This window comes from Mauremys reevesii, linkage group 22, assembly GCF_016161935.1.
Source record: "Mauremys reevesii isolate NIE-2019 linkage group 22, ASM1616193v1, whole genome shotgun sequence".
In the NCBI taxonomy this organism is placed as follows: Eukaryota; Metazoa; Chordata; order Testudines; family Geoemydidae; genus Mauremys; species Mauremys reevesii.
In genome coordinates, this window is record NC_052644.1 from 6,074,243 (window position 1) to 6,097,808 (window position 23,566).

At 62.8% G+C, this 23,566-nt stretch overlaps 2 protein-coding genes across 2 annotated transcripts; one reads left to right on the top strand and one right to left on the bottom strand.

Moving 5' to 3' along the window:
* Nucleotides 1-3,429: 3,429 nt before the first annotated feature.
* On the bottom strand, nucleotides 3,430-7,567 carry LOC120388783 (peptidoglycan-recognition protein SC2-like). Its single transcript, XM_039510861.1, is given in 5 exon segments — nucleotides 3,430-3,863; nucleotides 4,983-5,048; nucleotides 5,051-5,100; nucleotides 5,773-5,974; nucleotides 7,508-7,567. Coding segments are annotated over 5 exon segments (558 nt in total). The 5' UTR covers nucleotides 7,563-7,567; the 3' UTR covers nucleotides 3,430-3,678.
* Nucleotides 7,568-10,068: 2,501 nt separating this feature from the next.
* On the top strand, nucleotides 10,069-14,160 carry LOC120388818 (prolactin-releasing peptide receptor-like). The gene is made up of 3 exons (XM_039510911.1): nucleotides 10,069-10,143; nucleotides 10,396-10,491; nucleotides 13,066-14,160. The coding sequence occupies exons 1-3, from the start codon at nucleotides 10,069-10,071 to the stop codon at nucleotides 14,158-14,160; spliced, it is 1,266 nt and encodes a 421-aa protein (XP_039366845.1).
* Nucleotides 14,161-23,566: the final 9,406 nt, after the last annotated feature.

Genomic DNA, 23,566 nt, shown 5'->3' on the forward strand with positions numbered 1-23,566 from the left:
CACAGAGTGGAATATCATACGCCGAATGAATGAAGATTTGACTTCAACTTCTTCTTTATCATCACTGGTGCCTCAACCTCATCTTTGTGCTACGTTTCCTTGGATGAAAGAAGCAGGAATTCATCTCTTGCTACTCCCCGTCACAACAGCTAGAGCTGAGCTCTCTTTTTCCTCATTGAATAGAATTTTATGTTCTGAAAGAAGTTACCGTCTGCCTGATCATGAGCATATCATGAAGGACTGGAAGTACCAGAAAATGAGCAGCCACCAAAGATGAAGGCTCGGCTTTCAAGAAGTTCACTAATAGAGTTGTGCAAAATTACAAAGAAGAAACCAGGAAGGATGTAGATGCAGCGCTTGAGTAGCCAACTTTCATTTGTGGGACGATTTTAAACCATGAGTTAAATCTAATAAAATGAGTGTGAAACATTTTTCAGTTTTGACTATGGTGCCATGCAGTTCACCTTCACCCTCACAGTCTTGCCCCTCATTGGCCCTCACCCCCCTGAAAATTCAAACATCTCCCTAATTTCAATTCCTGGGGAAAACCGTGGACTTTCCTGTATCTCTGCCTCTGACACCTTTCTGTTTGCTTGCCAGTGTCCAGCTGGCAGCATTGTGTCCATGTCTCCAAGCCCTATTACAGGGTGTTATGGATTCCGGTCCCTAGGCCAGTGATGCCAGCAGGTGCCACCCTGATAAGCGCCCCCCCACCAGTTTTGCGTTGGCCTTTCTTCTCCTTTTTCTCTTTCTCGTTCCCCTGTTCAGTCCTGCTGCATTTGACGGAAAACGAGTCCTGGTTAATGGTTAATCCTGGAGGCACCGCACTGACAGATGCAGGACAAGATATGGAGAGATAAGGGAACAGATGGTGGCAGTGGTGGGATCGCTGTGGGGACCCGCCCCTGCGATAACACGTCGCTGCCCCGGTTAACTCTTCACTTCCCTGCGCTGAGAGGGCTGAGAGTGGGGAGAAACGGGCGCCTGGCTGGATCGGGGCCTAGCACTCAGGGGGGATCCAGCTCTACTCAGATGGGCACTAGCGCCAGGCTGGGCTGTTAAATGCATCAGGCAGGTTAGTGGGTGGCCCCCACCTGCCCACATGCACCGGCTCAGTGGCTGTCATCACAGACTCCTGCCCTGCAATGGGCTATCGCCCCCTGGTGGAGTCAGGAGGGAACTGCATCCCCATGCTCATTCCCTCCTGGGGAGAGGCCGGCCCAGATCCCAGTGCGCTCAGCTCACCCGGGTAAAACTGCCCCTGCCACACCATGGCAAAAGCCGGCACAAGAGCCTCATGCTGCTTAGATCCCATTTAAACCAGACATGCCAGAAAGTCCCATCTGCGCCAGGCTGCATTTCCCCCCCCCCAGAGGCTGGTTGTCCCAGCAAAGGTCTGAGCCCCCCAGCACACAGCCCTGTGCCCGGCGACCGGGGACTCGGCCAACCATCCTGCCGGGGGCCGTGTCACCGATTCTTATGGGTCTCCTGGCGCTGTTATTGGGGGCAGGGTGCTGCGCCGACACAGGGTGCTACTGAAGCTGACCAAACGGGTTGGGGATGGGGGCAATGGGTTTCCTTTGCTGGCTGGTGCCAGCTGTGCAGAAGGCTCTGATGGGTCCTTGACCTGCGCCATCCTCTGCCCTCTTGCTCTGGGCTCATCTCACCCATTTGGGGCTGGAGGCCAGCGAGTGTGGGGTGAAACCCAGAGGAACCCCCCACCCGTTTGTCAGGGGCTGCTGGCCCCTCACTGACACTTAGTGGGGTTCTGGCTGCCCTGTCCCAAGGCCAGGAGAAAGGGGAAGGGCCGAAGAGAAATCAGGAACCTGGGACTGACAGTGCCCAGGGCCAATGGGGAGACACCATTGACCTTGTCTTCTCAACTGACAGGGCAGCAGACCAATGAAAGAGTCAGGAGCCCAGGGGTCCATCCTCTGCGTGAGCTGTGGCTGCCTGAGGCAGAGCAGGGCAGAGCTAAGGGGAGCACAGCTGAGGGGGCAGAGCAGAGCCAAGGGGCCGAGCTGGGCTGGAGCAGGTCGGAGCCGGGAGCTGGGGCAGCACAGACCAGCCACGCCAGCGGGGATCCAGGGCCGAGCTGCAGGGGGAGCCGTGGGTACAGAGCCGGGACAGCGGGTGCTGGACGTATCACATGGTACCCCGCAGCCAAGCGCAGCAAGCGGCTTAGGAGAACTGGGGGATCCTGGGCAGAGGGCCCAGCACAGGAAAATGTCGCCAGACAAGGGGCCTTGCAGGCCAGGCTCGGGGGGGTGAGGGGGTGACTCCATCGGGGGACACTGCTCGGGTGTCCATTGATGAAAATTTGGACAAATGAAGCACCATGAAAAGACCGGAGGTGGTGGGGAGTTGCGTGACCTTAGTAAGCTGCCGGTGGACAGGAAAACACTCTTGAACAATTCCCCCAGACACTGACACACGGGGAATGTTCAGACGTCAGTGATAAAGACCCTATGTCGAATTGGCCAACACCCGTCACATTTTGCCGCACGGGAAGCGGCTCTCCCCTCCCAGTTCTCCAATTCATGCATGATGCAGATCCTAGTGTGTGGGGAGCTCTCAGGATTCTGCTCACACGGCAGGGCACAGTTGCGTGTGGTGGGCGCAGCTTTTCAAAATTCAGGCTCATTACAACAAGTCTTGGATGGACAATGGCTGACGAGAGACTGGCCTCACCGGCTATTTTATTGCTGGAAAATGCCTTTGGCCAGTCTTTGGATCTCTCGGATGCTGAGTGTCTGTTTGCGAGGGCAGAGGCGAGAAAAGCGCCCTTGGGAACTGAACGACGAGGGTTTCCCTTCTAACGCTCCCACCTGCAGTAACGCTATTTAATACTGGCCCACCCAAGGCTGGGGCACAGATCAATTTCCTCATCTTAGAACATTTCAGTTATTCTTAAAATAAAAAAAGTGTCTATGAGCTTAGATAAAAATGAAGCCGAAGACGCTGCTCACCTGTGGTGCTGTTTGGTCGAGGGCCGGCCCTGCCCATAGAGTGGGGCCCTTGTTTTCCTTAACCTTTTCCTTTTTTTCCCTTATTTGTCTTACAGTTGACTGAGAGGCAGCACAGTCTAGTGGGCAGAGCACTGGACTGCAGCCGTGGGGTGTGTTCCCTGCTCTGCCACTGACTGGCCTGGGAGATTGGGAAAAACCCTTTCCCCGCCCCATGCCTCAGTTTCCCCTCCCACCCTTTGTTGAGTTAGACCATGAGCTCTTTAGGGCAGGGACTGTCTGTCTCATGCTCTGTGTGTACAGCACCTAGCACAAAGGGGTGTCTTATTGCTAAGCCGACAGACCATAATCTCACCCTCTGGGCTCGCCCAGCCCAGCCCAGCGGCTGGGGGTGGTTATGGTTTAACAGGAGATGAAATGATTCACGGCGCTTCAACTTTCCATGTGCTAGAAGCTGGTTTATTCTCACTGCTCAGAAGCTCCCAAGCAAAGGAAGCGCTAAGCCGCAGGGGCGCTGGGTTAGAGGCAAATTGCACTTGAATTAAAACCCCCTTTGTGGGACTCTGCGAACCACCCGACGGGTCCTTCCCAGGCCAGTGGGTGAGATGCGCGAGGCTGCCCCCTGCTGGGGGGCGGAGGTACTGCTCAGGCAGGCAGAAGCTGCGGGTGGGGTCAGCGATGTGGGCAGGGACTGCCCTGGGGTCGCCGGGACTCAGGGTTTGGCTTGGAACCTGGGCCACCGGCTGATGACCCCGTAGAGGGCGTTCCCGGGGCAGCTGGTCGGGCTCACGTTGCGATGCCCCTTCAGGGTGTAGCTGCGTCTCAGGAAGCCCTTGGAGACGGCGAATCGGATCAGGCTCCTGGCAGCGTTCAGGGCGGCAGCGTTGGGGGTTCTCCCTGCAGGACAGAGCAGCCCCCTGTTAATCTCACCCTGGCCCCTGTCTGCTGCTCAGGGGACGTGACTGTGGCCTGAATAAATACCCCCCCCCCCCCGTGCCCAGGCTCTCGACTGGCCACGTCAATGTCACTCCCCCCTCGCCCCATTGCGTTGGGTAATGCAGCCTCCCACCCACTGCATTTCCTGGCCCCGTGACCCAGCCTGGTGCCCCGGGCATGGGGAGCCCAACCATGGCAGAGCCCGGCGGGATGGCGCTGAAGCCAGCTGGGTTAGCCCAGGGGCAGATCGCTCGCTGAATCCCAGCCCCCGCCCCCAAGCTCTCAGCTGGGAGGGGGCACCGGGTGCCCAGCACCCCCAGCTGCAGCCGCCCTGTGAGTGCCCAGCTCAGGTGCTCTCTGGCCAGTGAGGCCAGGGCCGTGCTACAGCACGAGCTGGGCCCAGGCAAACCAAATGCATTTTATGCAGCCCCACAGGCAGTTACACTTCGAGAGCCCCAGGCCCCACCTCCAGCCCCTGGGCTGCACCCTGGAGAGTCGGGCTCTGGGTAAGATCTAGGGGGTCACAAGCCACACCCGAGCCCCCAGGACAGCGCGGGGACACGCAGGGCTCATGGGATTCTGGGCAGGACAAACAGGGGAGTACGGGGGCAGGGGCAGGGAGCTGTGTACAGTGATGCTGTATACAGGTGACTCCCCACTCCCAGCTCCTACTCGCTCTCCCCTCCCTATACAGCCAAAGGTCACTACAGCTCCAGGGTCCTACGGGCGGCTCCTACTCAGCTGCTTTCCCTGCCCTAGATCCTGGCTGGGTCGCTGCTTTCCAGGCTCCAGGCCGTAGGTCTGGCCTGTGTTCCTTGGGCCCGATCCCTGCCCTGTGCTTGGCTGGATTAAAACCCCACGTTGTTTGCTTGCAGCCAGCCAGGTCGCTCTGCAGCAGTGACCCGTCGTCATTAGTTACCAATTCCTAGGTCACCTGGAGATGGTCCCTGCTGCAAAACCCCCTGCCCTGGGTGTCAGGTCGGCAGGGGAGAGCAGGTGTGGGCGGGAGCCCTGCAGGAGGGATTCCCAGCCCCCCTCGGGGCCTAGCTGGGGAAATCCGTACAGACGGGACCCACGTACTGGAGAAGGTGCCCAGGAAACTGAATCCCAGCGACTTATGGTTCCAGTTCTTGGCGTGGGCCCCATGGTGCTCCAGCCTCTGCCCTCGTAGACTCTGCCGTCCTCGCTGATCAGGAAGCTGCAGGCAGAGCACAGTGTGAGACCCGCACAGGCACGTCGGCCGCAGCCTCCCCTCCCCATCGCTCCCGGCAGCTCCCCAGGGTCGTCGCTGGCCCTGCCCGGCTTTGAACCTGGGAACCATCGGCGCTAGAAGCTCAATCTTCTGCCAGGCAGATAAAAACCCATTCAGGAAAGGGACTGGAATGGTGGGGGGGCTAACCTGTATTGCACTGTTTGCCCATTAGGTGGCGCTATGTGTAACACCCCTTATGGAAGCAGCCCTGGGCCCCACCCGGACACACTTTGGGGGGGCGAGTGAGGGCTGTAGCCGGCTCAGATCAGGGGCAGGAGAACAGTGCAGGGACCTGCCGCCCCATGGGAAATTCCCAGCTGGGTTTCCATCCCGTGACTCCCTCAGTCTCCCCATCCCCGAGCCTCCTCCCTAGTCTCCCCCTGCCAGGGGCTCTCTGCCCCCCAACTCCCCCTCCCCCACAGCACAGACTCTGGGTGCAGCCTCCCCAATTTCCCCTTTTCAGCCAAAAAATATTAAATGTAAAAATCAAATCTCTTCTGTGGACAATTCCCCTCTACCCCTGAGTGTGGTTTCTGCTGCCCCCATGTGGCTGCTTGGGGGCAGCAGCCCTGAGTCTGCCCATAGCTATGGGGAGGCCCCCACCGCACCCCCACTCACTTGTAGCCGATGTCAGACCAGCCCCTTTTGTCCATGTGGTAGTTCTGGATGCCCTTGACCTGCCAGCAGCAGAAGGCTGGTGAGGTGCAGCGGTCCCCTGCCGTGTGGTGGATGATGACGTAGGGCACAGGGGTTTTCAGATGGACCCTGTTTCTCGGGGCCCGGGCCCCCCACTGGGAGCGGGAGATGATGGTGGGACAGCCTGTGCCATGCGGGGGAGGGGAGAAAGGGCTGGGTTAATGTGGGTGCCCCCCACCTGCCCCAGCCCATGCTGCAGGATCGGGCCCAGGGCTGGTGCTCTGAGTGGGGCCGGGGCCGTGGCAATGGGGTGGGGGTGGGGGCCAGCAAAGGCCATGCACGGCGCAGGGAGGACGCGCAGCCCTGCGTTAAATGTGATGGGGCTGGAGAGAGGCCTGGCCGGGAGCCTGCTCACCGTGCAGCAGCACCCGCCGCTGGCAGCAAAGGGGTGACGGGGAGCCAGGCCAGGCTGGAGGGAGGCCAAGCAAGGGCTGGGCTGGAGATGGTGGGTGAGGCTGGTGCTCTGAACTCAGCCCGAGCAGGGGAAGCTCCCGCCCAGGGTGTGCGGCTCAGATCCCACCGCTCAGATCCCACCTGTCCCCTCTGCCCCCTCTGGTCATTTGCATCCTTCCGGCCTGTTCCCTCCCCTCACAGCCTTTCCGCCCTCTCTGCATCTGGGAGGCCCCTGATCTTTATGGCCTTCCACTGCTGACACCCCCCTGCCCCTCCGCCAGGTCCCTTCGGAGATGGGACGACCAGGATGGAGTCCAGTGCCCCAGAAACTGGAAGGTCGGAACATCTGACCCTGAGAAAAGGCTCATTGGGCACAATCAGCCTGTGGAACTCGCTGCCACTGGCTGTCACTGGGCCACGAGCAGGATCCAGCAACGGATCAGAGGTTTCTATGGCGAATGAGAACAGCCAGCGTCACAGGGGGTGGGACTGGACGGGCTCCGGCCCCAGAGCTTGGGGCCACTAACTAACGGGAACAGAAAAGTTGTGGCAAGGTTATTCCATCATGAACCACTAGGGAGTGTCTGACACCTTCCTCTGGAGCACCTGGCACTGGCCGCTGCAGGAGCCGGGACACCGGGGTAGATGGGCCCTGCTCTGATCCAGGGGGCGGTTTCTAGGCTGCAGGGACATTCCCAGCACGAACCCTGCTAACGGGGCTTTGGTGAGATCTGGGGATCAGCTAGTGTTGTCACTGCTCCCCTCACCCCCGCCCTGCCCCTGCTCTCCCCCTCCCCAGCCCCCTTTCTCCTGCCCTCCCCACACAGCCTCAGCTCGCTGCCCCTCTGCATGCTGGGAGCTGGCACTTTCTGGCTCTTGGTTGCCCCAGGGCAGTTCGGATGGAGCTGGGCTGGCAGGGGGCACGGCCTGGGTGGGAGGTCTGAGACACTCTGGGATCGGCTCCCCACAGGCAGGGCCAGGGGCCTCGTCCCCTGGGCGATGAACACTCGGGCGCTGAGGAACGGGTGGCAGGGGACGACCCAGCCCTGCCTCATGGAGGGATGATGGGCTGGACAGGAGCCGAGGGGAGTCTCCAGCTCTGCAGGGGCAGGTCCAGCCCCGGAGAACCGGGCCAGGGGGCGGGTTAGTTGGGTGCCTCCATCGTTAATTTCCCACACTTGCGTTTCCATCCCCTCCATTCGCAGCTTCATCAGAGACTCCCAGCCCTGCCCCCCACCCCCGGCCAGGGGGCAGCTGAACTCACCGAGCGCCGCGGCGCAGAGCGCTGAGAGCAACACGACCCGCGTCAGCAGCAGCATCTTCCTCTCGCTCGGCCCTGTGGGGACACGCACCCGTCACAGCCGCCTGCCACCCCCAGGAGGGGGCCCTGCTGAGCTGGAGCCAAACACCCACAGAGACCCTGGGTAGCAGATCCCCCTGCGCTCAAGCTGCCCCATGCTCCAAGCCCAGACTGTCACCTGAGGGCAGCATCCCAGCCCTGCCCAGACCCCCCTCCCCCCTGAGCTCCCCAGGTCCCCATGGCAGCCCCTTGAGCAGCAGGCTCGGCGCTGGCCCCAGCTATACTAACAGCACCGGCCCAGCTGGGGCTGCAGGAGAAAAGCCGTGCTGAGGGGCAGAGCTGGTCGATGGAGACCGGTGCCCTGTGGGGTGCAGAGTGGGGCTGGCACTGCAGAGCCAAGAGCAGAGTGAGCTCTGGGCACTGGCACCTGCTGCTCTCAATAAGCACTTGGGAGAAGCAGCGGGGCTCCCATGGCTATTTAAAGGACTGGGGCAGCAGAGGCAGCTGGAGCCCTGGCCCTTTAAATAGCCCCCAGAGCCCCCCGCTATCCCAAGGATCTGGGGGCTATTTAAAGGGCCCAGGGCTCCCCTGCTTCTACTGCCCCAACCCTTTAAATAGCTGTGGGAACCCTGCAGAAGCAGCAAGGCTCCTTCGGCTATTTAAAGGGATAGGGTAGTAGAAGCAGCGGGAGCCCCGGACTTTTTAAATAGCCCCCAGAGCCCCGCAGCCCTACCCCAGAGCTCCAGCAGTGGGGCTCTGGTGGCAATTTAAAGAGCCTGGGGCTCCAGCCTCTGCTGGGAGGTCTCCGCTCCCTCCGTCCCCTGTTGGAGCGGGTCCCCTGGGGCTCAGTAATGACAGGGCGATTGGAGGGGGGGGCTGGATCCTGGGCCACCCACCTCCCAGGAGTGCCCTAGCCACTGGGCTACAGAGCCAGGTGCGCTCTTTCGTTCCCTGGCCCAAAGGCTATTGACGTCTGTATCCGCAGGGGAACACTTGCGGACCTGCCACTGCCTTGGCTGTGGGAGGGGAGAGGGGTCCAGTGGTTACAGCAGGGTGCTGGGAGCCAGAACAGAAATCTGAGGCCTTGAGTGAGTTTAGGCCCCGGCCGTGTTCAGCCAGAGTTTCATGGATCTCAGCAAAGCCACAACTTGGAATTAGGCGCCTAAGTCTGAAGTTTTGCCACCTACGTACCTTTGTGGACATGGGCCACAGGCATCGAGATCAGAACCCCACCTGCTGGATTCTGCACAGGCCCACAGCAATCGAGGCCAGGAGCTGTTGTGCAGTGCCTGGCACAACGGGGCCCCGATCTCGGTCACTGTGTGTCTGGGCAGCGCCCGGTGCGACGGGGCCTCGATCTCGGTCACTGTGTGTCTGGGCAGCGCCCGGTGCGACGGGGCCTCGATCTTGGTCACTGTGTGTCTGGGCAGCGCCCGGCGCGACGGGGCCCTGATCTCGGTCACCGTGTGTCTGGGCAGCGCCCGGCCCGACGGGGCCCCGATCTCGGTGACTGTGTGTCTGGGCAGCGCCCGACCCGACGGGGCCCTGATCTCGGTCACTGTGTGTCTGGGCAGCGCCTGACCCGACGGGGCCCTGATCTCGGTCACTGTGTGTCTGGGCAGCGCCCGGCCCGACGGGGCCCTGATCTCGGTCACTGTGTGTCTGGGCAGCGCCTGACCTGACGGGGCCCTGATCTCGGTCACTGTGTGTCTGGCAGTGCCCGGCCCGACGGGGCCCCGATCTCGGTCACTGTGTCTGGGCAGCGCCTGACCTGACGGGGCCCTGACCTCGGTCACTGTGTGTCTGGGCAGCGCCCGGCGTGATGGGGCCCCGATCTCGGTCACTGTGTGTCTGGGCAGCGCCCGGCCCGACGGGGCCCTGATCTCGGTCACTGTGTGTCTGGGCAGCGCCCGGCCCGACGGGGCCCTGATCTCGGTCACTGTGTGTCTGGGCAGCGCCCGGCCCGACGGGGCCTGTGTTCTAGTCTGAGGCTTTTAGGTATCATGGGGATTCCTCTGCTCCTGACCCCAGGGGGGCGAAGTGGGATGTAAGTGGCTCCTGAGGTAAATTGGTCCGAATGTTGGCCCAGGGGTGGGTCTGTCCCTCTGGACAGGTCACTGCAGCCCCACAAGCCCTTCCCGGCCCCCTGGTCTCGGGGTCCCTGCTGGGCCGGCCTGACTCTACCAGCAGCGGGTGGAGGGGCGCGAATGCGGGGGGGGGGATTAATGGGATTACTGAGAAGGAACAATCCCGTTTCCCAGCTGTTCGGAGACTCTCCCTCCCTCGCCCCCACTCAGCCCCCGGTGCCCAGCTGCTGCCCGCAGGTTCTGCCCCCCGGCCGGGCACTGCCGGATACAGGTGGTAAATACCGGACTGACCCCGGCTCAGTGTCTGGCCTGGGGCCCGGTCCCTGCCCCCCCGCCGCCCGGGCGCTGCGCTCCCGTGTGCTGCCGGGTCGTCCCCGCGCAGCCGGCGCTGAAGGAGTTAACGAGCCTGGTTCCCAAGCAGGGGAGGGGCCGGGGGCGATGCAGGAGCCGCAGCTGCCGGCGGGACTCGGAACCTGCCCGGGGCTGCTCAGCCGCCGGGACCCCCCCGCCCAGGTACGGAGCCGCGGGGAGAGTCTCCGGGGATCCGCGAATCTTGGGGTGTGACTGACAGCTGTCAATCAGCATCGGCCCGAGCCCGGCAAGGTTTCTGAAGGGGGGGGGGGCGAGCTGGGACGATCCGGGGCAGGGGCTGGGGGGATCCGCCCCCCTCTGGGGCTGGTCGGTGCATTGGCAGCTGGGAGGGGACCCGGGGTGGGGAAAGTTTTTACTCACGGGCTGCTTGGCTTTGTCTGTCCTAAAACCCAGAGAGTCTCGGAGAAAACCTGCCCCGGGCAAGAAAACGAGCGGCCGATGGATCCTGAGCCCCCCGACTTCATCTGTGCGGGGCTGGACAGCAGCTGGGTGTGGAGCTGGGCGCCCGGACGCCTGGGTTCTATCCCAGCTCAGGGAAGGGGATCGAGTGGTTACTGCAGGTGGGGGCTGGGAGCCAGGACTCCTGGGTTCTCTCCCCAGCTCGGGGAGGGCCCTGTGGGGTCTAGCGTTTGACCAGGGTCTGGGAATTCGCATGTCCGGGTTTTATTCCTGACTCCGTGCCTCAGTTTCCCTCTCTGCCCAATGGGATCCTGATATTCTCTTGCCAGGGCGGGGAGTTTAACTCGCTAGCACTTGCAGCCGGGTTGTGCTCCTCGGCCGTAGGGCACTGGCAGGAGGTGGTGGGTTGGCACCGTGGGGCGGGACAGCAGATAACAGGTGGTATCTGCCAGCTCTATCAAAACCCAGGGGCTGCCCCACCTGCCATCTCCAGCCCCTCCGGGCTTCGGCTGGGCTGCCTGCCTGAACTGCCCCTGCCCTAGAGGTGGATCTGGGAGCTGCGATCTCACACCTTGATCAATAGGGTCCTGCCCTACAGGATCCCAAACCCCCCTGACTCCCCCCAGCAGGGCTGGGGCTTTAGCAGACCGGGCATGTTCTGTGAGTGAAGGGCAGGGTTAGGGGCAGAGGAGGGGGATGGGGCTGATTCAGCCCGGGGCCCACAGCCCCCACCAGGTGCTGGCACTGGCTGGGCTCCAATCTGGGCCAGCTCTCACTGGGGAGGGGGATCCCGTCCTTGGGCAGGAGCTATTTGCCTCTGCAGCTGCCAGGCTGGGCTCCCTCCCATACACACCCCTCTACCTATCCATCCATCCCCCTGTGATTCACCCATCCATCCCCCATCCATCCACCCCTCCCGTACTCAGCCCTCTACCATCCATCCATCCCCCTGTGATTCACCCATCCATCCCCCATCCATCCACCCCTCCTGTACTCAGCCCTCTACCATCCATCCATCCCCCTGTGATTCACCCATCCATCCCCCTGTCCATCCATCCCATACACACCCCTCTACCTATTCATCCATCCATCCCCCTGTGATTCACCCATTCATCCATCCCTCCCCCATCCATCCATCCCATACTCAGCCCTCTACCTATCCATCCATACCCCTGTGATTCACCCATCCATCCCCCATCCATCCACCCCTCCCGTACTCAGTCCTCTACCATCCATCCATCCCCCTGTGATTCATCCATCCCCCATCCATCCATCCCATACTCAGCCCTCTACCTATCCATCCATCCCCCTGTGATTCACCCATCCATCCACCCCTCCCGTACTCAGCCCTCTACCATCCATCCATCCGTTCATCCATCCTCCTGTCCATCCATCTCATACACACCCCTCTATGATCCATCCTACCTTCTATCTATCTAGCCATGCATCCATCCAGCACCATACAAATCTATCTATCTATCTATCTATCTATCTATCTATCTATCTATCTATCTATCTATCCTGTCTGTGTGTTTTACTGCCCTCAACCCCCTGAATCTCTCCCATCCCCGTTGTCCTGTTTCCACCCCTCCCTGCCCCCGGCTCTCTCCTTGCTGTTTGGCCGGGTGCCTGTCCCTGGCCTGGGTGACTCTGGGGCTAATCCAGAGCGACTCCAGCCGAGCTGGGGTGACTCTGGGTTGCGACGGGCCTGGGGCTTGGGGCAGGGGCTGGCCCCAGGGGCTTCGCTGCTAATGCAGTCAGATCCATGGGCTCTCGCTTCCTTGGGCTCCCTCATTCCCACCTGGCAGGACGTGAGGGGCGATGCTTCCCCCCTTTCCATGCAGCCATAGTGGGGGCTGTGACCTCAGGGGGCTCTAGGAGTCCCTGGTTACTCCCCCCCCCCAATTGGCCAGAGAGTGGGGAGGGGTTCTCTAGTTCTGGTGGTGGGGGTGGGGATGACACCCCCCTGTGGAGCCGGAGACTCACCCCACCCACAGCTTTGTCTTATGAAAACACGAGTTACAGACAAAACTGCACCCAGGCAGAGACTGCGCGGCTGCTCCGGGAATTAGCCTGTGCAGGGCCGGCTAGATGGCTGTATGGGGACCAGGGAGCCAGGACACCTGGGTTCTATGCCCAGCTCTGGGAGGGGAGCGGGGTCCAGTGGTTAGTGCAGAGGGGCTGGCAGCCAGCCTAGACCCACTTGTTTGTCAAGCTGGTTGAACAACACTCACACGCCTGCGTCCCTGGGGTTTTGGGAGGCTTCATCCATCAGTCTGTAGCACCCCCAGGTCCTTAGATGAAAGAGGCTTTACAACCCCTCCTCTCCCCGGACCTGAGGCTGGAGTAGCCAGGAGCTCCCCCCATAGCCAGTGCCCCACAGCACCCCCTGCTGGGAGAGGCTGGGGCTGGAGTAGCAGGGATCTCCCCCCACAGCCAGCTCCTGCCCCACTCCCCACAGCGCCCCCTGCTGGGAGAGGCTGAGGCTGGAGTAGCCAGAAGCTCCCCCCATAGCCAGTGCCCCGCAGTGTCCCCTGCTGGGAGAGGCTGGGGCTGGAGTAGCAGGGAGCTCCCCCCACAGCCAGTGCTCCCGCTCCACTCCCCACAGTGCCCCCTGCTGGGAGAATGCCCCACCCATGGGTGACTGTGATCCCTCTCTCCCAGGGTGACTCCATGGAGCCCAATGGCAGCAGCCCCCGGCCGGGTAACACCAGCCACCCCGAGGATCTCTTCGCCGGCCTGGAGCTGCTGCTGCACTTCAAGCCGCTCTTCATCCCCCTCTACTGCCTCCTGGTGGCCGTGGCCTGCCTGGGCAACGCCTTCCTGGTGGGCTGCATCGCCGCCAGCAAGAAGCTGCACAACGCCACCAACTTCTTCCTGGGCAACCTGTCGCTGGGCGACCTGCTGATGTGCCTGACCTGCGTGCCCCTGACGGCCTCCTACGCCTTCGAGGGGCGGGGCTGGCTCTTCGGGCGCGCCATGTGCCACGCCGTGGCCCTGCTGCAGGCCGCCACCGTCTACGTCTCGGTGCTCTCGCTGGCGGCCATCGCCGTGGACCGCTACGTGGTGGTGGCCTACCCCGTGCGGCGGCGCATCGCCCCGCGCTACTGCGGCCTGGTGGTGGCAGCCATCTGGGCTCTGGCCCTGGCCCTGGCCGCCCCGCCCGCCTGGCACACCAGTTACGTGGATCTGCGGCCCATCGGCCACGACTTGATCATCTGCGAGGAGTTCTGGAGGCACATGGAGAGGCAGCGGCTGGTCTACTCCTGTGCCATGCTCCTCCTCTCCTACGTGGTGCCCCTCCTGGCCGTCACCGTCTCCTACTGCTCCATCTCGGCCCACCTTCGCCGGAGGAGCCTGCCCGGCGCGGCCAACCTCAGCCAGGCCCGGTGGGACAAGAAGAAGCGCAAGACCTTCCTGTTGCTGGTGGTTTCTGTCCTGGTCTTTGCCCTGTGCTGGCTGCCCCTGCAGGTCCTCAACCTCCTCCGGGACCTGGACCCCGATTTCACCCTCCTGGGCAAACGCTACGTCAACCTGGCCCAGGTCTCCTGCCACCTGGTCGCCATGAGCTCGGCTTGCTACAACCCCTTCATCTACGCCTCGCTGCACCGCAAGTGCCGAGCCCACCTGCGCGGCTCCGTCCGGCACAGGCAGCGGCACATCGGACAGTGCGCCCGCGCCAACACCTGCCTCAGCCTCCTGCCCGACGCCCCGGGGCTGGGACAGGGCGATCGAGCTGCCAGGGACAATGCGGTCTAGGGAAGGGCCCTGCAACCCCGCCCACTGGGAGCAGGGTCCGGCTGCCATGCCTGGGGCGTGCCCTGGGGTTTAGGGCATGGGGAGGGGGATGCACCACGGGCATTAGGGATTGGGGAGGGGGAACTAGAGAAGAAAGGAGCGGGCGGTGCACTGGGCCAGGAGTCAGGACTCTTGGGTTCCATGCTGCTTTGGGAGGGGAGAGGGGTCTAGTCGGTTGGAGCAGGGGGAGGCTGGGAGCCAGGACTCCTCAGTTCTATTTTTAGCTCTGCCACTGACCTGAAGCCCTAACTGCGCCCCGCCTGTGCCTCAGTTTTCCCCTCTGTGAAATGGGACTACAGAACCTGACCTACTTCCGATTGCACTTGCATCTGCTGTGTGAGCGTTGCATGATTGTTTGTCACTTTAATGCCATAATCCATGTCCCGCCGTCACCCCAGCCTGCCACCTCATCTCCCCTGCCTTTTGGGACGCAGCCGCTCCTCAACAGACATCATCAGGCACAGTACGGACCCACCAACTCAAAGCGGCACCAGACCGCGCCAGAACAACAGATGCAAAACCCGCAGCCATATCTCCACCGCTACAGTGATCGACGCCCCTCACAACACACCGTGCCAGGTCCGTGGGTCCTGCCCATGCCTAGCACAACCTGTGGTGTATCCTCAGCCAGTGCACTAACCACCCCCATCACAACCATGTGGGTGAAGCCGGACAGTCCCTGCGCTCGCGAATGAGCTCTCACCGGGAAATGACAAAAGACAAAACCACCCCGTCCCCTGTGGGCGAACACTTTCCACAAAGCGATCGCTCCATAACTGACCTCTCCTTCCTCCTCCTCAACGGAAACCTGCCCGGGAGCTTAAATCCCTAACTAGTGCGATGTTGCACCCCATCATGCTTTACAGAAATATGCTTATGGGTGTAAATATGACCTAACTGGAATATGTTTTATGCTAGATACGCCATGTAACATATCTCTGCAAAGGTTATGATCTACTGGATATATTCATCCTATTTACATGCATGTATCATTTTTGTATTCAAAGTTATGAATATTGGCTGTGGACTTGTTTGATTTTAAGCAGCCTCAGTGAAGCAGTTGGTCAGCTTCTTGAGAACAGACTATTCTCAGTAAGTGCCCAGTCAAGAAACACTTAATCTGACAATGAACGTTGAGAGACGCCAATCCACAGCTGAGCTTTCCTGGGAACCTAGCTCGGCTGTGAAGTTCTGAGCCATGCATGGACATCCCCGCTGACGCAGGGGCAGCCAATCCTGCCCCTGCCCGGGCCCTGGGCTGGGACGCGGTGGAGTAGGGTGGGCCCGCATCCCCCTGCCGCCCCAACCTGCCCGGGCCCTGGGCTGGGACGCGGTGGAGTAGGGTGGGCCCGCATCCCCCTGCCGCCCCACCCTGCCCGGGCCCTGGGCTGGGACGCGGTGGAGTAGGGTGGGCCCGCATCCCCCTGCCGCCCCACCCTGCCCGGGCCCTGGGCTGGGATGCGGTGGAGTAGGGTGGGCCCGCATCCCCCTGCCGCCCCACCCTAGGGTGGCTGATTCCTTACTGGGCAGGGAAGTTCCGGCCCTGAGGAAGGAGCCTCCCTTCCCTGCTCCCCCGTAGACTGTCCGTTTGCTGGCTGCCTGCGCCCCGCCCAGGCTAACGCCAGACTTAAACTGTTGCTTGCTGTGACCCTGAGCCGACTCAAGCTGAGGCCCAGCTCACTGAGAGACTGTTAGCCGGCTGCCTGAGCTGCCCCGGCCAAAGCCAGCCTGGAAGGACTGTTTGTTAGCCGGCTGCCTGAGCGCCGCCCCGGCTAAAGCCAGCCTGGAAGGACTGTTTGTTAGCCGGGTGCCTGAGCTGCCCCAGCCAAAGCCAGCCTGGATAGGTTCTGTTTAAGGGTTGGCTGCTTGGGTTACCCAAACCCAGGCTAAAGCCTGACAGGGACTATTACTCGCCCAGCCCTATCGTGGGCTCTTGGTTGTCACGCAGCCTCCGCTCCTGGCGTGACAGGGCCAGCCTGAGTGGCCCCCCTCCGCGCGGGAGAGCGAGGGGCCCTTACAGCTGGTCTAATTCAAAGTCAATTGCCTGCTTGGGCTTCTGTAGCACCAGCAGTTCAAAGCTCCTTGGGGAGCGAGCGGAGCCGGAGCTAATGGAAAGGGGGGAGGTTCGGTCTCTGCGGACGCCTTGCCCGCGTTTCCATTAACCCTCGGAGCCACGCCGCAGACACAGCGGGAGAGAGTGAACTGACCTCGCGTCGTCTCTTCCGCGCGCTGATTTCCCTGCGCCCAGCTTGGGCGGCAAAGCCAGCGGCGTCAATTTCGTGTTCCGTGTGTAATTGGTTTCTGCTTTAATTAAGGTTACTGAAAGACAGCAGCGTCGCTAGTTCCACCCGAGAGCAGAGCAGAGCTGCATTGCGCCAGGCACTGCCCAGACACACAGCGACCAAGATCGGGGCCCTGTCAGGCCGGTCGCTGCCCAGACATACAGCGACCAAGATCAGGGCCCCCTCGCACCGGTCGCTGCCCAGACACACAGTGACCGAGATCAGGGCCCCGTCGCGCCGGGCGCTGCACAGACATACAGTGACCAACACCCATTGACACCAGCTGGGGATCTGGCCAAGTACTGTGCAGAATTCGCCTTGCCATGCCCACTGGTGTAGAGCTGCCAGTGGAGCCTAGTGGGCAGCGCACTGGACTGGGCTCAGGAGACCTGGGTTCTAGTCCCAGCTCTGCCGGTGACCTAGGGCAAGTCACTGCCCTTCTCTGAGCCTCGGTTTCCCCTGTTTACTTAGATGGTGAGATCTTCAGAGCAGGGACTGTGTGTCTGGGCAGGGCTGCTGGACACGGGGCTCTTGGGGGCCGCGTCTGGGGGTCTGCCCCACTCCCCAGTGCAGGTCGGGCGCCACCCACCTCCCCAGGGCAGAGCCACCTGGGAGTTGTGCAGGGGCCGGGCCTGTCTTGGCCAGTGGGGGGAGAGCAGCGTGGGGGGCTCAGTCGGGCCCCACCTGGCAAGTGGGTCCTGAGGAAGCCTGGCGGGGGCAGGCCGCACTCCCACTCTGGCCTGGCTCATGGCACCGCTCCTGAGGGGCTGAAGTGATACCAGCCCCAGCCAGCTCAGCCCGGCGGACGTGGTCACCTCCCAGCAGGGCCAGTCCGTGCAGGGCGTGGGAGGGGGATCGGGGCGGGGAGGTTTGTGGGCTTTGGGGAACTGGGCAGTGGGGAGCTGGGCAGTCGTGGGGCTGGGGCTGTGGGGCTGTGGGGCAGGCACTGGGTGTGGGGGGGTAGCCCTAGTGGGCCTGGGAGTCACTGGCCACAGAGGTCTAGTGGGGGGGCCCACAAATGTGTTTGGTGCCAGGCCAAGCAAAGGTTAATCTGGCCCTGCCTGAGTCAGGGGAGGGGAGGGGAGGGGAGGGGAGGGGGTCGGGCAGTGGGGGCCGATGGAGGGGATTGCGATGGTGGAGGGGGTCAGGGCAGTGGGGGCTGGTGGAAGGGGGGGTGTTGGGCCCCTCATTGCTGTCTCGCTGCAGCGCAAGCTTGTTTTCACTCCTGGCTCCAGTGCTGGGCAGCCCCTGATCCCGGCGCAGCCCTGGGTTGGCTCGGAGGCGGCTCCGCTGCTGCAATCGCTTCCCAGGTTAGAGACTTAAACGTCTTCAACTCCGGGCTGGTGTTTGTCCCGGGTCCTCGGGTGGGAGGGGGGCGGGAGGGGCTGGGCTGGTTCCCACATCACAACCAAATGCACAGAGCTCTGCCGGTGCCCCTCACTCCGGACCCACAGCCCCTGCTAGCCCAGCCCCGGGTTTCCCCCCCAGCTCTGCCGGTGCCCCTCACTCCCGACCCGCAGCCCCCTGCTAGCTCAGCCCTGGGCTCCCCTGCACCTCTGCCGGTGACCCTCACTCCCAGCCTACAACAAATTAGTTTCAACTCTTTCATCAGATTTCCGCCGCCACCAAACACCCCCTCCCCCCGCCCCCCGCAACAATTCAGGGCCTTTGGTACCGAGTGGAGACAGCAGAAAGTGCCTGGTCGATTCAATGTCTTTTATTGCGATAAACGGTGCTAATTTCGCAGCCATTGTCCGTCCCCTGAAGAGATGGAGACAAATCCCACGGCTCCCTGCTGGGCCCTGAGAAACCAGCTGCCGAGTCTCATCACTCATCCCCCCCCATCCCCCCTTCTGGCACCCAACATCCAGCTCTGAGTCCCTTACACCCCGACCCACCTGGCCCCACCTCCCGACACCCACCACCCCGGTCCCAGAACCTGCCACCCGGCCCCCAGAGCAGAATTCTCTGCTCCCCAGGGCACGCTGGGGGCGGGGGGAGATGCAGTAATTACGCTCCCAGCTTTGCTGTGGGGCCAGGGTCGGGGAGTGACTGCCAGGGACTGGGCTCCATTCACAGAGCGATAGCAGCGCCCGGGCGGCTGGACGGTGAGCGATCGGGAACAACGGTACCTGCACCCACACGCCTGCACACGGCTGCACACCCCCGGGCACGTGCACACAACCCAGTGTCTGATTTACAGTCTGCTGCAGCACAGGGGGTTCAGGCACCTCAGTCCACAACCGCAGTCCCCGGGTATCCCAGCCCTGGGCTCCCCCTAGCTCTGCTGGTGCCCCTCACTCCCAGCCCTCCGCCAGCCCAGCCCTGGGCTTCCCCCAGCGCTGCCGGTGCCCCTCACTCCCGACCCTCAGCCTCCTGCCAGTGATGGATGGAGTGTCCCAGGCAGGTCCCCCTTAGCCTGGCACCCTCCCTGCACTGCGGGTTGGGGGATGTCACTGCAGGAAGCCAGGACTCCTGGGCTCCATCCCCAGCATTGGAGGGGAGTGGGGGTCTAGTGGTTAGAGCGGGGGGGGGGGGCGTGTGCTGAGAGCCAGGACTCCCAGAACGTCATGGTCACACAGCACATGCCAGCTGTAACATGGCATCTCCTGGTTACACAGCACCCAAACCACATAAAGGGGTCCCCCAGCTCCCCAGTCCGGCCAGTCAGGGGGCGCCCGGCTGTGTGCAGCTGGAGCCTCCATCAGCCCTTCGCCTGCATCTGCAGCGGATCCATGGGCTCACGGGGGTGAAACCTGGGTGGGGTCAGGCAGGGGGATGGCAGATGGGACCGTCCCTGGCCCGGGGTTCTCAGTAGGGGACAACCCTGCCCTGGGATGCCCCGGGGATGGTCCCCCCTGCATTGCCTCCACCCCCTCCCTCAGCACCCCGGACAGCTCCCCATGCCCAGCCCTGGCTCCCGGTGCCCCTCACCCCACGGCACTGACCTGCCTGGCCTGTCCCACTCCCAACTCCTGGGCCTGCATCTCCCACGTAACCCGCTCTGCTCCCCCCCCCCCCCCGGGGTCGAGGAAGGGCGACTAGGGTGGGGAAATGGGGTATGGTGGGAGGGGCTGGGAGAGGCCTCTGTGTCCTGGCTGCCCTCACAGGAGTGTTCGGGGTGGGGGAGAGATGTGGTCAGCTCCTTGGAGGGGAGAAATTCCCCCCATGCCCAGGGGGCGGATGGGAGCTGGCGCCCCCTGGAGGGGCAAGGCCCCAGGACCCATTGCCTGCCCCCTGAGCCAGCCAGTCCCTGCCCTGGGGCAGCCACCCAAGGTGCAAAGCCACAGGGGGGGGTGGGGTCGGGCCCGGCTTGGTGGGACCAGCCCCACATGTCAGGGCTTGGGAAGGGAGTGGCTGACTTCAGCAGCCCACCCAGCCTCCCTGGGTTGGGGGGAACACAACTAAGAAATCTGGTGGGGAGCCATGACCCTCCTCCCCCGCATCACCTGTGGCAGGGGGCGTGTCACGGAGTCCCCGGGCGATGCTCTGGAACTGCTCCCCACAAAGCCAGTCAGGACTTTGGGGAGCCTCCTCTCCCTTGGAGCAGACTGTCTGCAGGGCAAGAAGCTCACACGGCTTCACCTCCTGGGTCTGACCTTGGAGCATTCAGCATGTGCCCCTCCGTGTGCTTCCCACAGCGAGTCCGCCCAGGCGGGGTCCTGGGGAAGCCAGAGGGTCCTGCACCCCCACTTTGCAGTCAGACGTGACAGCCAGTAAAACAGAGGTTTATTAGATGACAGGAACACGTCTAAAACAGAGCTTGTAGGTACAGAGAACGGGCCCCCTCAGCCAGGTCCATTCTGGGGCCCAGCGAGCCAGACACCCACGTCTGCTCTCACTTCCCGTCCCCGGCCAGCTCCAGACTGAAACCCCTCCAGCCCCTCCTTCTCTGCTGGGTTCCTGTCCCGGGCCAGGAGGTCACCTGGCTTCTTTGTTCTCCCCCACGTTTCGCATCCCCTTGCAGGGGGGAAGGGCCAGGAGACAGTGTCGGCCAGAAACTGAGGCACCCGCACAGTATTCAGAGGAAACATTAAGAACACGCCCTGTGATGACGTGGGAATGTGACGACGTGGGCCTGTTCTTAATGTCTCCTCTGAATGCTGTAGGGGTGCCTCGGTTTCCCCTATGCATTTCTTAAGTCTCTAGGTGGTGGGATAAGGGGGTGTAATTGTTGCAGAGTGAAGAGTCAGTGCACATAAATGGCTGACACTCTGTCTCCTGGCAACTAATGGCCGGGGCCCTTCCCCCCTGCTAAAGGTGTTGGAGAACAAAGGAATCAGGTGACCTCCTGGCCCAGGAAAGGGACAAAGCAGAGGAGGAGGGGCTGGAGGGTGAGTGAGTTTGGAGCTGGCTGGGGATGAGGAGTGAAGTGCAGACGTGGGTGTCGGGTGGCAGGGGTGGAGCTGAGGGGTTCTGGTGGCGGGGAATGGGGGGTTGGGTGTCGGGTTGAGGGGTTCTGGGGGCTGGGGTTGGGGGTTGGGGTGGAGCTGAGGGGTTCTGGTGGCAGGGGATGGGGTTGGGGTGGGGTTGAGGGGTTCTGGCAGCAGGGGATGGGGTTGGGGTGGAGTTGAGGGGTTCTAGTGGCAGGGGATGGGGTTGGGGTGGAGCTGAGGGTTCTGGTGGGGGGGGCTGGGGAGCTGGGGGTGGAATTTAGGGTTTGTGCTTGCAGGGGAGGGGGGTTGGGTGTCGGGTTGAGGGGTTCTGGGGGCAGGGGCTGGGGGGTGGGGTGGAGGGGAGGGGTTCGGGTGGCAGGGGATGGGGTTGGGGTGGAGCTGAGGGGTTCTGGTGGCAGGGGATGGGGTTGGGGTTGGAGTTGAGGGGTTCTGGTGGCAGGGGATGGGGTTTGGGTGGAGCTGAGGGGTTCTGGTGGCAGGGGATGGGGTTGGGGTGGAGCTGAGGGGTTCTGGTGGCAGGGGATGGGGTTGGGTGTCGGGTTGAGGGGTTCTGGTGGCAGGGGATGGGGTTGGGGTGGCGCTGAGGGGTTCTGGTGGCAGGGGATGGGGGTTGGGTGTCGGGCTGAGGGGTTCTGGTGGCAGGGGATGGGGGTTGGGGTGGAGCTGAGGGGTTCTGGTGGCAGGGGATGGGGGTTGGGTGTCGGGTTGAGGGGTTCTGGTGGCAGGGGATGGGGGTTGGGTGTCAGGTTGAGTGGTTCTGGTGGCAGGGGATGGTGGTTGGGTGTCGGGTTGAGGGGTTCTGGTGGCAGGGGATGGGGGTTGGGTGTCGGGTTGAGGGGTTCTGCTGGCAGGGGATGGGGGTTGGGGTGGAGTTGAGGGGTTTTGGTGGCAGGGGATGGGGGTTGGGTGTCGGGGTGAGGGGTTCTGGTGGCCGGGGATGGGGGTTGGGTGTCGGGTTGAGGGGTTCTGGGGGCAGGGGATGGGGGTTGGGTGTCAGGTTGAGTGGTTCTGGTGGCAGGGGATGGGGGTTGGGTGTCGGGTTGAGGGGTTCTGCTGGCAGGGGATGGGGTTGGGGTGGAGTTGAGGGGTTCTGGTGGCAGGGGATGGGGTTGGGTGTTGGGTTGAGGGGTTCTGGTGGCAGGGGATGGGGGTTGGCGTGGAGCTGAGGGGTTCTGGTGGCAGGGGATGGGGGTTGGGTGTCGGGTTGAGGGGTTCTGGTGGCAGGGGATGGGGGTTGGGTGTCGGGTTGAGGGGTTCTGCCAGCAGAGGCTGATGGAGGTGGGGGGTGATGGGAGCAGTGGGGAGGCTGGTTTGGAAGCAGAGGCTGCTGAGCACCACAGAGATTCTTCAGGGGCTCGGTGGCTGCTCAGGACCTGCCCTGCTGCTCCCCATCCCCTGCTGTGGGGCCCCTTGTACCTGTGCCTCCCTGGCCAGTTGGTCCTGGGATTAAACCCTGCCCCTCCCCCTCCCCGGATCCAAAACGGCCCTTTTGTCCTTTCCCTGCTGCGGCTGGGAACATGGAGTTGATCAATCCTGGGCTAATCACTGGCAATTTGCTGGAGCCGAGAGGGGAGCAGCCAGGCAACGATTTCCTGCTGCTGGCTGGTGTAACTGCAGCTGCTGGGGATAATTTCCCCAATTTGGCTTCAATGAATTGGACAGGTAGGCAGCTCTGCTCCCTGCAGGGAACCCGCACAGCAGGGACAGGGGGGAGACCCCAGAGCGTATTTCCCCCTCTGCTCCCTCTCAGAGGAAATTCAGAGGGCAAAGATACCCGCAAGCCCCTCATTGTGCCGAACGGGCTTTTCCTACATGTCTCTGCTTGTTCCCGTCTAGCCAAACATCAGCATCTCCAGTACTGACAGACCACAGAGAACCCCACTGTGCCGAATCTGCCCAGACACACAGCGACTGAGATCGGGGCCCCATCGGGCCGGGCGCTGCCCAGACACACAGCGACCGAGATCAGGGCCCCATCGGGCCGGGCACTGCCCAGACACACAGTGACCGAGATCAGGGCCCCGTCGGGCCGGGCGCTGCCCAGACACACAGTGACCGAGATCAGGGCCCCGTCGGGCCGGGCGCTGCCCAGACACACAGCGACTGAGATCGGGGCCCTGTCGGGCCGGGCACTGCCCAGACACACAGTGACCGAGATCGGGGCCCCATCGGGCTGGGCGCTGCCCAGACACACAGTGACCGAGATCAGGGCCCCGTCGTGCCGGGCGCTGCCCAGACACACAGTGACCGAGATCAGGGCCCCGTCGTGCCGGGCGCTGCCCAGACACACAGTGACCGAGATCAGGGCCCCGTCGTGCCGGGCGCTGCCTAGACGCACAGTGACCGAGATCGGGGCCCCGTCGTGCCGGGCGCTGCCTAGACACACAGTGACCGAGATCGGGGCCCCGTCAGGCCGGGCGCTGCCCAGACTCAATGACCGAGATCAGGGCCCCGTCGTGCCGGGCGCTGCCCAGACACACAGTGACCGAGATCAGGGCCCCGTCGTGCCGGGCGCTGCCTAGACACACAGTGACTGAGATCAGGGCCCCGTCGGGCCAGGCGCTGCCCAGACGCACAGTGACCGAGATCGGGGCCCCGTCAGGCCGGGCGCTGCCTAGACGCACAGTGACCGAGATCGGGGCCCCGTCAGGCCGGGCGCTGCCCAGACTCAATGACCGAGATCAGGGC